At 45.3% G+C, this 16,157-nt stretch overlaps 1 protein-coding gene across 1 annotated transcript; it reads right to left on the bottom strand.

Moving 5' to 3' along the window:
* Positions 1 to 1,816: 1,816 nt before the first annotated feature.
* Positions 1,817 to 15,844, bottom strand: LOC135398071 (uncharacterized). The gene is made up of 6 exons (XM_064629506.1): positions 15,745 to 15,844; positions 15,053 to 15,124; positions 13,821 to 14,208; positions 12,538 to 12,801; positions 6,368 to 6,649; positions 1,817 to 2,058 (listed from the first exon to the last, which is right to left on the bottom strand). Exons 2-6 carry the CDS (start codon positions 15,086 to 15,088, stop codon positions 1,901 to 1,903), a joined length of 1,128 nt encoding a protein of 375 aa, XP_064485576.1. The 5' UTR covers positions 15,089 to 15,124; positions 15,745 to 15,844; the 3' UTR covers positions 1,817 to 1,900.
* Positions 15,845 to 16,157: the final 313 nt, after the last annotated feature.

The following is a 16,157-nucleotide window of genomic DNA, read 5'->3' as shown; positions in this document are numbered from 1 at the left end:
CAGCCTAAAGGTGTTTTCAATATAATATTCCCCTTTTAAGTGTTCTCGTTTCTAAACGCCTGTTATAAGAGTGTTTTATGAGGAATACACCTAATTAAAGGGTGTTTTAGAACGCCCTTCATTGCCTTCTGTTTAGAACACCCTTCATTCGGGTGTAAAGGCAACACCAAACAGGTGTACGCCATGGGACAAGCCATTTACACCAAAAAGTATAAAAAGTGTACTGTGTTTGTCACCTGTTCCAGCTCTGGTGCAATCTAAGTTGTCAAAACATTATGTGAAATAATATAGCATAATCATGTTCACTATTGTAAGACTGGGAATAAAAGTGGTCGAACATATCGTCTGTCGTTGTTCTTCAACATGTGCAATCTCTAGCCGCTATACCCAGTACTGGTTGTGCTTGACGCTGAATAGATTCATGCAAATGATACAGCTCGGTCATAAAACCCAGGGTTCTCTTTGGCATGTTCGTTCTATTTTTCTACTCCCCGTTTGTTCTGCTCTATTCGATCGGAAAACAGTTGGAACGGCATTGGGCTTCAACCATTTGTTCTTGTGAGACTTGAAATTTGCAATCTGTAATGGAGATATCGAGTTACTTTAAGCTAAGTTAGTTTCAGCGACGTGCTATTAGTGATCGCAGATGTAAAACGGCGTAACTCTTCGGTAACTTCGGTTCACAGCTTGATTACTGATTACTTACTTGTGCAAATACACTCTAGATCCTCTCCTCTGTGACTTTTGCACTTCAGCACAAAGAGGACATGCTTCGCAAGCGCACCGAAACAGAAATTCTGCAGCTACGTGCCATGAAAAGTCTCAATCAGTGCAGCCTCCAACTTCAAAACCCATAATTGGAGTTCAGCTTCAAATCACATAATTGGAGCTCAACTTCAAAATCCATTATTGAACTTGAGCTTCAAAGTCAATAAATAAATGCAGTTCAGCTTCAAAACCCATCGGACTTGAACTTCAATGCCCATATTTGGTGTTCGGCTTCAAAACCCATCATATAGGAGGTCAACTCCAAAATTCATGATTGAACTTCAAAGACAATATTTCGAGGTCAGCTTCAAAACCGGTTATTGGGGCCAAACTTCAAAATCTATCCTCACCGTCACAGTCATCTCCACGTCGCCGTTACGAAAGTGTTTCGCTCCTTTGTGCTCTAGGATCGGGTTGTAAAATTTTGGGGCGTATAGTCGTGCTTGGGTACCATCTTGAGCAATACAAAGACGGAGAGGCACTGCACCTGTTCGTGTTTTGGGCCAAGGCGAGTTCTTTTTTTTCTCTCTCTTTCTTTTTCTTTTTTTTTTCGTAACGTGGTGCAACCGAGATCAGTAGCTGTACAAGAACAAAAGATCTACACTATGATCACTTAATGATAGGGCGGAAAACAGTGTTCTCTGCAATGTGCTTGGTTAGGGCCATGGTTAGGGCAGTCACAGGAACACCTGCAGGAGGGGTGCCAGGGGAACACCCTTACAAGGAGAGTAGCCTAAACACCCCGAAGGGAGTCATATGTGTGACAAGCGTGAACACCCACAAAGGAGTTTCCCATAATCCCTTGGGATCTCATTCGTTACCGCAAAAGTCGGCTGTGTTTTCATTGCGTTTTTCCTCTAAACGGTAGCGCTGTGTGAACTAAATACTTGCATTACACTATTTGAAACACGGTATTTCATTTGAGAGCAAGTTGTTTTTGCATTTTAGTGCCCTTTTAAGAGCTTGATGAAGGCACAGTTCGGTGTGCCCACAGCCGTCCTCTAGATTTTGTCAAAATATACACTTTTCATCCACGCTGACAACTTCGGACTGCTTCACAGCCACATTTATTGCCTGATGTGTTTCTAACATAAGCAGAAAGCTCTCTCCTGATGTTGTCGGATTAGAGTCATCAGCTGTTGCTGTTTGTAGCACCACGCTGGGGGCGGCCATAGCGAACTTGCCACACTTCGCTGGGGTGGTGTCGTTTCTTCCGTTTGCACAGGTAGACCGTGCAGACCAAGATGAGAGGGATGATCAGCGCTAGACACCAGAGCAGCTGCTTCGGGTCTGCAGAAGACAAGGACAGGTTTAGGGAACCCTCCACAATGAAATAACTGCGGAACTATATTCTCGCGAGAGAAGGGTGCAATGATGGCAGTCTTCCTAAGAAACGTCAGCGTTCGCGTTCCCGTACCAAGTTTGGCAATTGAAGCTATAATCTACAACCAAGTCTCGCGAGTGTTATTGAGGGGAGCGCGTCTTTTCTTCAATTACAATTGCAGATTGCGAGGGAGAACAAGCAGCACCTGTTGATTACCCTCGCGTTTATGGGCAAGGGAAATGCACGTTTCTGGAAGAACGACAAAAATGGCCTCCAAATCTGCCGTTTTCCAGGGCCATTTCCTCGCGCTGTATAGACCTCTACCCGAGAAACATCCTCATGACGTTGATACGTTCATGATCAATACGTTGACGTTCATGACTTTTTGGATAGCAAGCTTCCCCCAGGATAGCTAACATTCCCAACCCCTTAATCAAGAACGAGACGTTGATAGACAGACTCGAACCGAAACAAATCGGAAGGGGAGGGCTGGGTTCCACGAATGGGCACTTGTTCGCTGCCTCCTATTGAAAGAAAAGTAGGAGCAAAGGTCACGTCCCTTTCGGGGACCATCGTAATCCCCTCAAGACCGTGGCTTTCGGGAGCGACCTTGTTCGCCCGAAGCGCCTCATTCGAGCGTAGTTCAAGTCTACCAAATTGGTGGCGCTGTCGAACACTATGGCGTCATTTGTTTACAAACAGGGAGACGTCTATTGCCTCGATACTCTTTCTGAAAACGGCAATGGCATCGGCGCAACAAAAGAACAGATGATGTCATTTTGGTCCAACTTTTGTAATTAAAAGTTCATTAGTGCAAATTTACGAAGGCAACGCTCCGGGACCTCGCTAGAGCGGCCACAAGGTGGCCCACTTCACGAAGAATATATAGCCAATTATTATTATTATATATATACATATATATATATAAAGGCGTTGCTCTGTTTTCAAAAAGAAAATTCTGACCGGACACCCTGTATGTGGAAAAACGGCAAAATTCAAAACCTTTAATTCGGTTTACTGTCAATTAGTATCACATACGTTAGACTTCCAAATATATACTGTAAACGTATTTTTATTTGCGATGTATTAATTTTCGCGAATTTCGCGACCGTTGGAAAATCGCGAAAAATTGAGCCTCTGTATGCAATAATGGGATAAGTCGAAAAATCACAAACCGAGAAAACTGCAAGTGAATATTTGGTAAAGTAATTGCAGATCAGTTTCCTAGAATAACCAAAATGCAAAATGTGTAACATATATGCATGTGTCTACTCTACACACATGTCTAGTTAGCATCCTTTCTGGCTGCGTGACTTAGCAGAAATTGAACAAAACACAGCAGCATGACATATCCCCTTTTTCTATATAACACCGCATGCACAGGGTTTTCGTACAGGAAAAAAAAAAAAAAGAAATAGTTTTCATGAGTCGGACTTCCACGGTGACGCCAGGACGGGCGAAGGTACCGCAGTGCAGTTGAGCAGCCTAGATCGCGATTATCATGCTGCTAAACGAGCACAATCTTGAAAATGATCTTCTGTATGGCCAGCAAAATATGATTTATTAGCATGGTAGCACATGTTTTTTCCCGAATACAATGCTCAGGAACACTGCTGGCATGATCACGTGAGGCAAGGAAGATCATGTTTTTCGAGTGGAAAACAAAGTTCATTTCCGCGTCGTATAGCAAAATATAAGCTACACCATTTGTATGCGTGTGTAGAAAAGGGGCATGATCTGGCTGTCCATCCCGTTGACAGACATGCATTTGCCGTTTCTTACCTTCCTATAGCGGGTCAATAAATTGCAATGCGGTCCTAAAAATTTTCTTTGACAGGTACATACTGGTATGTAGATGTCATTGGAGAAAAAATACTAAAAAGGGGATAATTCGACTTAACCCCTTATTGCATACTGACGTTCAATTGTACTCGCGAACACAGCTTGACGTTTAACCCGCGAAAGGAAACAGCCCCGGAATCGCGAAATGAAATACTCGCGAATAATTTCGCAAATGACTGAATGCACGATTCGTGAAAATTAAAACATCGCGAATAAAAATACGTTTACTATATGTTTAAAATGCATTCGATGAGGCCTCTATAAATCGAGCATTTTATAGCGTGTAAACAATAGCAGCGTGCATTGAAATGATCCCCAACAACACCGAATATCCTCTGGATGTACGAATTCGTTACGACATTATTCGTACACCCAGAGGATAATCGGTGTTGTTGGGGATGGAAGCTATGCGATATGATAATCACACTGTCGGTGTCGTGAACCACAAGGTTTGACGTCGAAGCTCTAAAGCATGAAGTTTGGACGGCCCTTGTCTGTACCCAGTGGCCAGCGTCCAACATAACTGGTTCTTTCCCTCCTAAATCACGATGCAGACGGGAGATGATATCGGGGGAATGTGCGGTCAGCCTGCTTAGGGGATGGTGGCTCGGTGCAACCAGGTAGGGAGAAGAGGGAAGGGTGAAAGACGGTGGGGAGAGATGGTGGTGGGGAGGAATGTGCTATCCCTCTTGCTCTGTGGTTTGGGTAGTCCAAGAGAACTACCCACCACAGACAACATGCGACCATCAAATATAAACAAAGCCTCAAATTGCCTAAGAAATCAACGATGAAAGATGAAAGTCACTGAAAAGGTTAGCCAGCTGTAGGGATCGAACCCACATCTTCTGGATTACCGGTGTATGAGTGAGCAAAAAATGTAAGAGTGAAAGGAGGGTGAGTGAGAGTGAGTGGCTGGTTTGTCGTCCCTTCAGATGACGCACCCCGAAAGTCGCTGGAGAGGCGTGTTAGCTTAGCTCAATTGGTAGAGCCCTGGACCGGTAATCCAGAAGATGTGGGTTCGAACCCTACAGCTGGCTAACCTTTTCAGTGACTTTCATCTTTCATGCGACCATCCCTCAATAGCCGTTTCGAATGCACTCTGTACCACGGTAACCGGCAGAGTGATTTGCGAAGTTACCCCATGGTGATCCTCACAATACAGACAAACGCATGAGCGACTTTATTGGCCTACATGCCTGCGGAGGAGAGCGAGGAGGAAAGCATGCGCCAAGAAGATATAGCGGGAGAAATACCAAGAGTGCGCGTACGACGCTGGAATGACCAGCTCCGGTGGCGCAGCGGTAACGCGTGCGCTTGGAGACTGGGAGGTCCGCGGTTCGAATCCGCGGGCCGGCTGTGCCGTCTGGGGTTTTTCCTGGGTTTCCCTCAGATGTGCAATAGGCGTATGCCGGTACAGTTCCCCTGAAGTCGGCCCATGGACGCAGCTATCCTCCCCCCGAGCGGATTCCGCTCGGTCTTCCACTTCACCCTTTCCTCTCCTCCTCTCCACCACCCTTCCCTTCCCGAGAAACATGCCGCCTAATCTGGCAGGCAGACCTCTCGGGTTCCTCCAAACGACACTCCTCCTCCTCCTCCCCTCCTCCGACGCTGGAATGAACGATTTGACGATGCTGATAGTACACCAGCGGCGAAAAAAAAAAAAAAAAAGGAATGCTCTGTTGGCGAGCGGACACAATCTTTTCGAGGAGGAAGGATTACGCGAGGAGACGTGACGTGAAGGTTATATGGTCACATGCACCCAAATAACTCTGGCGTTGCTCTTTTCGCACTCGAGTATCCGCCTACATCTCGAAGATCGGTGATGCGGATACCGGGAATCTCTGCCAGTGGATTGCATTCCATGACACGTTTGTCACCAGCTCCGGTGGCGCAGCGGTAACGCGTGCGCTTGGAGACTGGGAGGTCCGCGGTTCGAATCCGCGGGCCGGCTGTGCCGTCTGGGGTTTTTCCTGGGTTTCCCTCAGATGTGTAATAGGCGTATGCCGGCACAGTTCCCCTGAAGTCGGCCCATGGACGCAGCTATCCTCCCCCCGAGCGGATTCCGCCCGGTCTTCCACTTCGCCCTTTCCTCTCCTCCTCTCCACCACCTTTCCCTTCCCGAGAAACATGCCGCCTAATCAGGCAGGCAGACCTCTCGGGTTCCTCCCAACGACACTCCTCCTCCTCCTCCACACGTTTGTCTGTATGGTGGGAAAAAATAACGGATATTAGACGCCAGTAGTATAGAGGCAGGGCAGCTCTTGTCGACGTTTTTAGTCTTAGCAGCCCTCTTTTCTCTCTTTCCGCAAATTCCGGGAGAAGCCGCTACTCATATGCTAACCTTACCTTATTTCACTTTATTTACCTTATTTCACTTCAGTGCCCTCCACTTATTTGCTTCTCCCTCCTTAACTGTAGATTGAAAGCACTCACCTGCGGACGTCATCGCTTCGGCTTCTCCCGGATCACTCATGGCCAACTTGGTGTTGTTGACCGCACGGAAGGACTGAACCGCAATAGTGCAGTGTGTCCACGGGGTTAGTCCATCGAGAAACACGTATCGAAGGCGGGGCTCCAAGTGAACTTTGGACTTGCACCAGAACCAGCAGCAACGGCGGACGAGGAATCCGTCCACCTGGTCCTCCAGCACCCAGCTTACCCGGATGGTAGAGGGGCCCATCGTCAACGCAGTCACATCACACGGCCGGTCAGGCACTGAACAGCGAATGCAGATAAAAACTAGCGCGGGTACTTCTTTCCTTTGACGACTCATAAAATATATTTCTTACATTATGTATACAGCTCATTTTGCTTTCAAAGACAGCAACATTGTACGCAAATGAAACCAGCTGCATATTGTTAGCAATGTTCTCGTGTATTTTGTATTGCTCCTAATTGAATTGTATTGAATTAACAAACGATATCAATGACTTTTTAAATAACAATTCTAGAACTTGAGTGTCAAGTGAAAGTTTGGTCATAAAATTTGAAAAATTACGTGTGACTGCACGCCTTGATTTTTTTGCGCTCTCAAGTGTGCACTGAATGCTGTTCGCTTCTTCAGTATCTCGAATGACTATGTGGGATTTACTGTAGAGCATCTCACTGTCCTGGGATGCCCAATCGAAACCCAAGTCGACCTGACTCGTGTGCTAGGTACGGGGTTCACACTCGTTTTGACTCCGTGCAAGGGCCGGGCTAGGGCCTTGTTTGTGATTTTATTCCGTACCTTTTTTTTTGCCCAAGCTTTTGTCCATTTGTTTCTTTTCGACGGACCACAGGTCCGAATCCCACTTCACTTTCTACCACCAACTAGCGCTTCAATTGATCTCATGCAGTGCACGTCTTAGCTTATGCATGCTGTTCTACACTGTTACAACAGAACTTCACCACATAGCACACTCCTAGCCAACCATCATTCCGAATGATATCATTCTGTGCATTGATTTGTTGAAAATTGGAGGAGGCGCCTATCTGAGACACATTGTGCTTGTCCCAGGTAGGCGCTTCCCCCTGTTTTGAACAAATCAGTACACAGAAAGATATCATTCGGTATGATGGTTGGCTAGGAGTGTGCTATGTGGTGAAGCTCTGTTTTAACAGTGTAGACCGGACCCCGCCTCCCTCGAAAAAATCACGGATCCGCCCCTAAGCATAGGTTGGCTCGCGATGCTGCTACGCTCTAAAAACAGAACATCACCGCATAGCACGCTGTGCGCCAACCATTGCCACTGATGATAGGGTTATCGCTCCTGATTCGAAGAGAGAGGTGGGCGTACGCCTTTTTGTGGCAATTTAGATATATGAAATTGCCACAAAAAGGCGTACGCCCCCTCTGTCTTCGAATCAGAAGCGATAACCCTATCACTCTCGGCAATGGTTGGCACACAGCGTGCTATGTGGTGAAGTTCTGTTTTTAGAGTGTACACTCTTAAAAATGAACTTCAGCGCGTAGCACGCTCCTAGCCAACCATAATCTCGAATGATATTGTTATCTGCCCTGATTTGTTGAAAACGGGAGGCGTACGCCTTTTTTGTGACACTTATGCTGTTCATAATTGTCACAAAAAAGGCGTACACTCTTAGAAATGAACTTCACCGCACAGCACGCTCCTAGCCAACCATAATCTCGGATGATATTGTTATCTGCCCTGATTTGTTGAAAACGGGAGGCGTACGCCTTTTCTGTGACACTTATGCTGTTCATAATTGTCACAAAAATGGCGTACGCCTCCCGTTTTCAACAAATCAGGGCAGATAACGATATCATTCGAGATGATGGTTGGCTAGGAGCATGCTTTGCAGTGAAGTTCATTTCTAAGAGTGTACATCGAAGCTGCAGCCAATGTAACGTCGCTGCCGTAAAAACAAACGTAAACAAAAATCAGACAGTGCCCGAATGTACCTCTTTTGAGGAATGTCGTTCCAGGTGTTCTTTGGACATTTTGTGTAGGGTTAGCCTTTCTATTATGTGTATCTTCCTTGCAGATGTGACCAGACGGAGGAAGCATTTTATCATCCTGTAGTGCTGAATAAATCTGAGATATTTTTGCGGCCGTGCGCCGAACTCGGGTGGGGTCCTGGTCAGCTAACGTTTTGTGACTTCGGAGGAATAAGTACAGTGCACTGGTGCAAGGCTCTGCGATGGCCAGGTTGTGCACGTGCATGAACAGAAACAAAAGGTAAATAATAGGCTTTTATACTTTTGAAGTTGGCGACATAACTAGCATCTTTAGCAATCGCGTCCGAAAACGTGTGTATGAGACCGACACAGCAATGTTTGACACCTCTTCACTTAGCCAAGTTTCTCTTTCGAGAACAGCTTATATATACAGGGTGTCCCAGAAAACGTATCATTGAATTATAATAAAAAAAACTACACCACCTAGAGTCATGCGGTCAATGGCATTTGTTCTTACTGGGTTTTTGCCACCTCCTCATGTAAATGTCGTGTAACGTAAGTTTAATTATGTAAATTTTTGCGAGCTTAAGTCGGAAATTTGCCTAGTAAAGGTCACTTTTTTACCCCACCAATGTGAAGAGCGTGTCTAATTTAGTCAAATTAATGATAATTGACAGGGATATTCAGGAGCTATCCCATCGGAAAAAATAGCCGAACATCATGCTCTAAGGAGGTCGCACAGAATAGCGCGCGATGAATTTTTCAGCGCAATCTTTGTCAGTCCGACGAAAGGAGGTTGGAAACCCAGCCCTCCCTGACATCGCTGAAAGAGATAAAACAGGCACGGCTTATCACGTCAGACTTTCGCTGGGATAATGCTTTCCCTCTCCCAATTTTAGGAACTGTTACTTTTTCTATTATCACTCTGTGGGCTAGCTTCCGAACCTCCTTTCGTCGCACTAAGAGCGATTACGCTCAAAAAGTCATCGCGCGCTATGGTCTGGTGCTCCGAAAAGCACGATATTCGGCTATTTTTTCCGATGGGATAGCTCGTGAATATCACTGTGAATTATCATGAAGTTGAGTGAATTCGGCACGTTCTTCATATTGGTGGGATAAAAAAGTGACCTTTACTTGGCAAATTTCCGAGTTCAGTTCACAAATATTTAGATAATTAAACTTGGAGTACATGACATTCACATTAGGAGGTCGCAAAAACCTAATAAGAACAAATGCTGTTGACCACATGATTCTAGGTGGCGTAGTTTTTTTATTATACAGTCGACCCGCGTTATCCGGACGGCTTCGTTTCCTGTGAAAATGTCCGGATAGCGGGGGAACCGGATAAGTGAAACACGAAAATCCACAGTGACCCTAACAGGACATCTTTATTGATCATTACACAGAAAACTACCCATTGTCATATGTTTCACTCTAATACACGCATCCAGTTCTTGCAAACCTTTGCGAATGGCATTGACTTGCGAAATATTGTTCTGTTGCTCGAAAAATAATAGCGCTGTTCTCAGTGCCGCCCGCGCATTTTCTACCGTCACAGCAGGTGCATCTACGCTTTCATCATCAGATTCTTCTTGAACACTATAGGAAGCGACGACACTGATGATGTTGTCATCAATGATTGCAGCGCAGGGGTCCTCGTTGCGGACCTTCTCAGTCTGAAATGACCAGACTGCTCAGTGGATTACTTTTGTGTAACGTGCAAAGTCAGAAGGGGAGAAAATTCTTCCTTGCAACACCGTCTTTGTGTTAGTAAAAAGAAGGCCACGACCAGGGTTCTCGACCTCGCTTGACTTGGCGTGGGCCAAGTGTCATTCCTGGACAATGACCGGATAACTGAAGCCGATTGTTGGGTATTAGTCACTTCTGTTCCCTGGAATTCTGGTCTGAGTCCGGAAGCTGAAGTTCGGATAAACGAGGGCGAAATACATGGGGAGAAATCCGTCCCCATGCCTTTTTGTCCGGATAGTGCAGGATCCGGATAAATGAAGTCCGGATAAACGCGGGTCGACTGTAATTCAATGACACGTTTTCTGGGACACCCTGTATAAATACACCCAGAAGTGATATTCCAGAAGTGATATTCCACAAGCCGATCACAGACTCTCCATTACCTGCAGACGCCCTCCTTTCCGATCACTCACCCGCCGGTCGCCAAAGGACCTCCGGCCACTCTTTGATTGGCCTTCTCCGATTGACGTTTACTCGGATTCCGTAGAGAGGAAATTCCGCCTTACTCTCAACATCCGGCGTCTACTTTTGCCAATCACATCAAATTGCACAGAAGCTACTACACTAATTCGCGTCGAATTATCGCCGTCATTGTCGGTGCGTAAAACGGAACTATATATTTTCCGAATCGACCAGGACGGATGCGACAGTCCCCTAAAATTTAAATTGTTCACAGCCCCAGACCTACGACTACGACCCAGACTCAAATATAGAATCTTACAAAATTTATGTCGTTGTAACCCACGTGTCTCGCACTGCATTTTCTCAAAATGTGAGGCGGAAGTGTCGTAAGATTGCTAGGGGAAAGAAGCCTCCTCTCAATGACGTCACTTACTTTTGAAGAATCTGAACCTGTGAAACTGTTCAGCGGGGGAAATTCACGGAATATTTTTCATTTCCGTTATAGCCTCCGTTACACCCTACAGCCGGCCCATATTTGTTTCTGTTTCAGTTTCTGTTACCACTATTGTTGTTTTCGTTTCCGTTGTTTCGGTTTTCGTTACCGCCCCCACCCGCTTTGTTGTTTTCCTTTTGGTAAGCTCAAAATAAGGCAGCTCGACAAAACTTAATACCTCTACATATATATTCTGAAATCTATCTGAGGACTTTAGGCATACGTGCATACAAGAGACAACATTTATTCAAGTGGTATTTTGAGTGGCTAATATATGAACATGATTCCCACGAATGTTACTCATGCTTGCAACGTGCAACTTACCATAAGCGTATGAGAACTATGCTTCTGTGTGTTGACTCTACAGTGCGTCCCAGAGAATGTGTCATGAAATTATAAATAAAAACTACGCCACCTAGAATGACGTGGTCAACGGCATTTGTTTTTACTAGGTTTTTGCAATGACCTGATGTGAATGTTATCTAACCCAGGTTTTATTATGTCATTTTCTACAAATAAACTTGGAAATTTGCAAAGTAAAGTAAAGTAAAGTTTGCTTTTCTACTCCGCCTACGTGAAGGGCGTGTCGAATTTAGTCAAGTTCAGAAAAAAAATCAAAAATCAAGAAAGTCATAAAACAAACAAATAGCCGAATATCATGCGTTTTCGGAGTGCCCACAAACTAGCGCTCGACCACTCTTTGCCCACCCTCGCTCTTCGTCGAACGAAAGGAGACTGCTCAACCCAGCACACACAGGATGTGTACAGCTCGCAAAATGTGGTCGTGCGCTTTGTGTGCGTTCCGAAAGGTATGATGTGCGGCTATTTTTACGATGGATCGCCCCCCAATAACTGTGACAATTATCATGAACTTGCGTAAATTTGGCACGCACTTCACATTTGTGGGGTAAAAAACTGACATAATAAAAATTAAGATGACATTCACATCAGAAGGTGGCAAAAACCTAGTAAGAACAAATTCGGTTGAACGCGTGATTCTAGGTGGCGTAATTTTTTTATTATTATAATTTAATGACACATTTTCTGAGACACCCTGTATACTATTTACTTATGCGCTCCATTTCGATTGTTTATTTTAGGTTTAGAACCTCAATTAATTTTAGTTTGCTTCATTCAACTTTATTTCACAAATTTATCTAAAAGAAAAATGATACCGTAACGGATTCTAATAATTCGGGTGCAGCAGCACCCGAATTTTTGCAGCACGGCAAATTATTTTCTTCTGTTTCAGGTATTCTGAGTGCGCGATATCAGTTTCTGTCTCTGTTACCGTTACCTGCTATATTTCTCGTATAATACCGTTGTCGTTTCGGTTCCCTTTCTCTGCTTCTGGCTTGTTTCGAAAATTCGTGGAAACGCGTAATATTCACTGACGGCATTTCCATTTTACTTACTGAGTCTGTGAACCAAATTGGTTTATAATACAAAATGAACTAAATGGTTTTGTGTATTTTTTTAGAGTCTAATGGCAGTTTAAGCACACGAAGCTCCCGTGTCGACTGCCACGCATGCCTCGTTTTACAGATGAAAACTAACCTCCTTTCTTGCTGTTGAATTTTCTCTCAAAAAGTATGACGCCGTCTGTTCGCCGAACTTGAAGGCGTACCCTCTCCTTGGAGAGGTCTACCCAGTCGACGAACTTCTCCCTGCGGACTTCCACCAAGTTGTCCTTACACATGTACTGGCAACCGTCACGGCTAACACACAGGCGGACGTTGAACAGGTTCTCTGTTTCGTTGCCCACAGTCCACTCGAGGCCAACCATGTAGTGCGAATACACTCGCGTCCGGAAATGGAGCTCTGAGAGAAAGCGGGCAAGCCTTCATTTATCAACTCCCGAAAGTTAAAGGGGCACTATAGAATGAAAAAAAAAAAATTTCGCCACGGAATGGAAGATGCCTTTACCTTGACTCCAGCATAAAAGGAACGGCAGTCATCGGTTGCGTCCTTCGTGATTTATGAGCGAAAGCAAACGCAACTTACGCGTTTTCTTTCCTTCTCAAGAAGCACGACAAAAAATGTGAGGGCGATTAAGTGCGTTAGCATTAGGCATTCGTAATACTTATAATTGCTTCTCATACAGAATACATACATATACCACGCCACACCACCACACCGCACCGCATGCAGACATGACACATATGACATACGTCACACGACATGATACACAAACTCATCCGATCGCGAAACTCTCGGAGGAGGTACGACGTCTGAATACATCCAGAGACGAGGCGCAACTGATGACGGCTCAAGCTCCGAGCTGCTGTCGCTCCGCGCTTCCACATGACGGAGAACAGCGAGTCAGCTTGCGGAACGCTGCCTGACTGAGTATTCTTCGTCACGTGCCACGCTTTAGACGGACACCTCGGTCACTCTGCTACGAGGCCGGCTTCTCTTCGAATTGGGGCTTCTAATGCTAACGCCTTGAAATGGGCAGAGGCCTCGGATTGGTCTCCTCAAACGATCTCGAGCGATGATTGAACAAACCTTCTGAAGGTTTCAGGAAACCAATGAGAGCACGCTCCGCGTTGTTGGCCTTCTAGGGAAGGAGAAGAAGAGGGGAAGTGTAAACTACATTTTTTTCTATCGATCACAAATCACGAACGAAGCAACGGATGAATCCCGTTCTTTTTGTATTACTATCAAGGACGACATCTTTTTCACTTTAGTGCTCCTTTACGACAAGAAAACCACATGCAGATCATTAAATTTGCAAGGATCAACGCCGTATAGTTTTGCAGCCATGCATTTTTGCATAGAGTTTTTCTTTCTTCTTTTTTGTTTTGCACTCTGTGGCACGACGACAGACGGTTACTCACCAGCGTCCAGCGTCCAAGTTCGCGTGCAGAGGGCGTGCTTGTCGTAGCCTGTTTTTGTGGCAGGGTTTGAGTCAATGGTGCAAAAGGCGTACGTTGTCCCTGGCCTTAGCCCCGTCATGGTGGAGGTGGCGACGGTCTGAGGAGCACAGGAGGCGCCCTCGGATTGTGTGCAGTTGGTGAAGCGGGCCAGATCACATCGCGACTCCCGGTGGTAAGGGATGCAGTCGAAGAAGCTGAGTCCTCTCTGGAAGTGCTCGGCCGTGGCGTAGCACAAGCAGAAACCTCCTCCTGGGACGGACTTCCAACTCACCGTCAGCGCGCTCGTGTTGGCCCACATTTTAGCCACGCGCACAGCATACACTCGCTGATGCTGGTAGGCCATAGACACCTAAGACACGAAAACGCGTCTATACACTCGTCCTCATACGTAAAATGACGAGTCGCAAAGCCGAAGATTTTCTTCTTTCCGTATCTATACGTTTGTCAAGAGTTGCGTGTCAGGTCATAGGAACCCACCTCAGAAGTATTCGACAGAACTCTATTCGAAGGGACAAATTACTATATACAGTGATCAGAAATGATGATTTCCGGAGAAAACTGTGCGGCAATATTTCTCCCATCTACTTAAAGCAACACAATGCACTGAACATTCAGGTATGCACACAGCGGTGGCTGCAAATATTCTCATCAGTGCGATGGCTCATTATGCTGGGTCAGAACAGGAAAAAACAAGCTTTCACAGTGCTTTGTACCTCGTTTACTGTTCTTTCATGTTTTTCTCTGTGAATGTTTTGTGTGAATCTCTCAAGAGATTCCTCCCGCTATAGTGCGTAGTTTCCAACGCGTTTTTCAAGCGTTATTAGTTTCAGTGTACTAAAATTACGCTCCAAGTTCGAAGGTACCTATATGCATACTAGCGTATACAGTCACATAGAGGTGCTGAAGCAGCGTGCTTACATCTTTTTGGTGTTTGGTATTGTTTGAGTTTATTTATTGGCGCCTTTCAATGACTTTTCTGGTGCGTTTCAATGCATAATATGTGCGACAGCCACAAGGATAGAAATAGAAACCGAAAGGTAGAATGAGATAGAAACACTGATGTCTCACGTGAAACACTGTTCCTCCAGTACCTGCTTTATCGAAATTAAGAACGAAAGGATACCAAGCAGCAATACTGTAGTACGTTCGGCTTGAAGTAAACCCTACGAATGTCTACCCCATCGAACACTTACCAGGTAGACCCAGGCGAAGATTTTTAAAACACCCATAACGAGTGTCTTCCTAAATATTTGCCAGAGCCCTAACTGCAAGAGAGGAGACAATTGAGGACTCAACGCCAAAGAAAATCGGGCGACAGAAGAAACTCATTATCTATCGACACCCCAAAGAAAAAAAGAAAGAAGTATATTGGGGATCAGTTACAGCATTAGCTGAGCTCCCTAGATTGGAATTACACATATTTTAGATTACACATATTTTATTACACATATTCTCATGACCCCGAGATTTACTCCCCGCGATGCCACAAATCGCCATTAAGCTCTCCTGTAGTTCGTCCCAAAAGGGACCAATGATTATGGCTACGCGTGATCAAACGTTATTCGTTCAAACGTTCATTCAAACATTACTTGCCCACGCTCTGTCTGGGCCCAATAAGGCAGAAACTCCTGCCCAGTGCTGTATGTGTCAACGTTAACAAAGTTTGAAGCTGTGCATCACGTGCAGCCAAGACAGTTCAGCTTCTTGTATTTCTTTTTTTGCTGATCCTTTTTTCTGATAGTGCACATCCATTATCAACAGTACCTCTCGCAACACAGTGGCGTTGCAACCGACCTTCCCTCACGGAGTGCATGTGTTGTGGGACAATTCATGCATTAAAGTGCGGGGCCACCACCCTCGCGAAATTATTGAGAGTGTGTCTTACATTTTGGTTCGGTGTGTTGTGGTACTCTGGCAAATTCGAGTGGCAGGTGGTTTACGCTCGGACATGATGACGATGGGACTCCACTCTTCTTCCTCGTCGGTGGGAGTACAATTTAGCGGCCGTATAAAATGTAAGGAAGCAATCTCCCGCGCAGTGGGTCCTCTGCTTGAGTTTCGGATCGCGCGAAAATCTCGCTAAAAATGCTTTCACAGAAAAATTGTGCATTTCAATGCCGTTCTTTTTATAGCGGTAGCTGGTAACGGGAAGGTATCGGGAAATCGCTGTGGTTTTATTGGTTGTATCACGAAACCGTCCGCTTCTCTCTTGTTCTTCTCTGTCTCCTTCTGTCTGTCGAATCTCGATTTCGGTTTTGCAAAACGAGTTAAAATAAGCTAAAGCTAATAAAAGCAGTT

This window comes from Ornithodoros turicata, chromosome 6, assembly GCF_037126465.1.
Source record: "Ornithodoros turicata isolate Travis chromosome 6, ASM3712646v1, whole genome shotgun sequence".
NCBI classification, from domain to species: domain Eukaryota; kingdom Metazoa; phylum Arthropoda; class Arachnida; order Ixodida; family Argasidae; genus Ornithodoros; species Ornithodoros turicata.
The sequence above is the reverse complement of the archived record's forward strand: the minus strand, read 5'-3'. Positions and strand labels throughout refer to the sequence as shown.

Bases quoted from the DNA above. Each gene is read 5' to 3' on its own strand.
- LOC135398071 (XM_064629506.1), bottom strand. From the start codon at position 15,088: ATGGGTGTTTTAAAAATCTTCGCCTGGGTCTACCTG. The intron at 6,650-12,537 runs GTTAGTTTTCAT...TTCGCTGTTCAG, and splicing joins ATTCAACAGCAAGAAAGGAG to TGCCTGACCGGCCGTGTGAT. The intron at 2,059-6,367 runs GTGAGTGCTTTC...TGTCTTCTGCAG, and splicing joins CGAAGCGATGACGTCCGCAG to ACCCGAAGCAGCTGCTCTGG.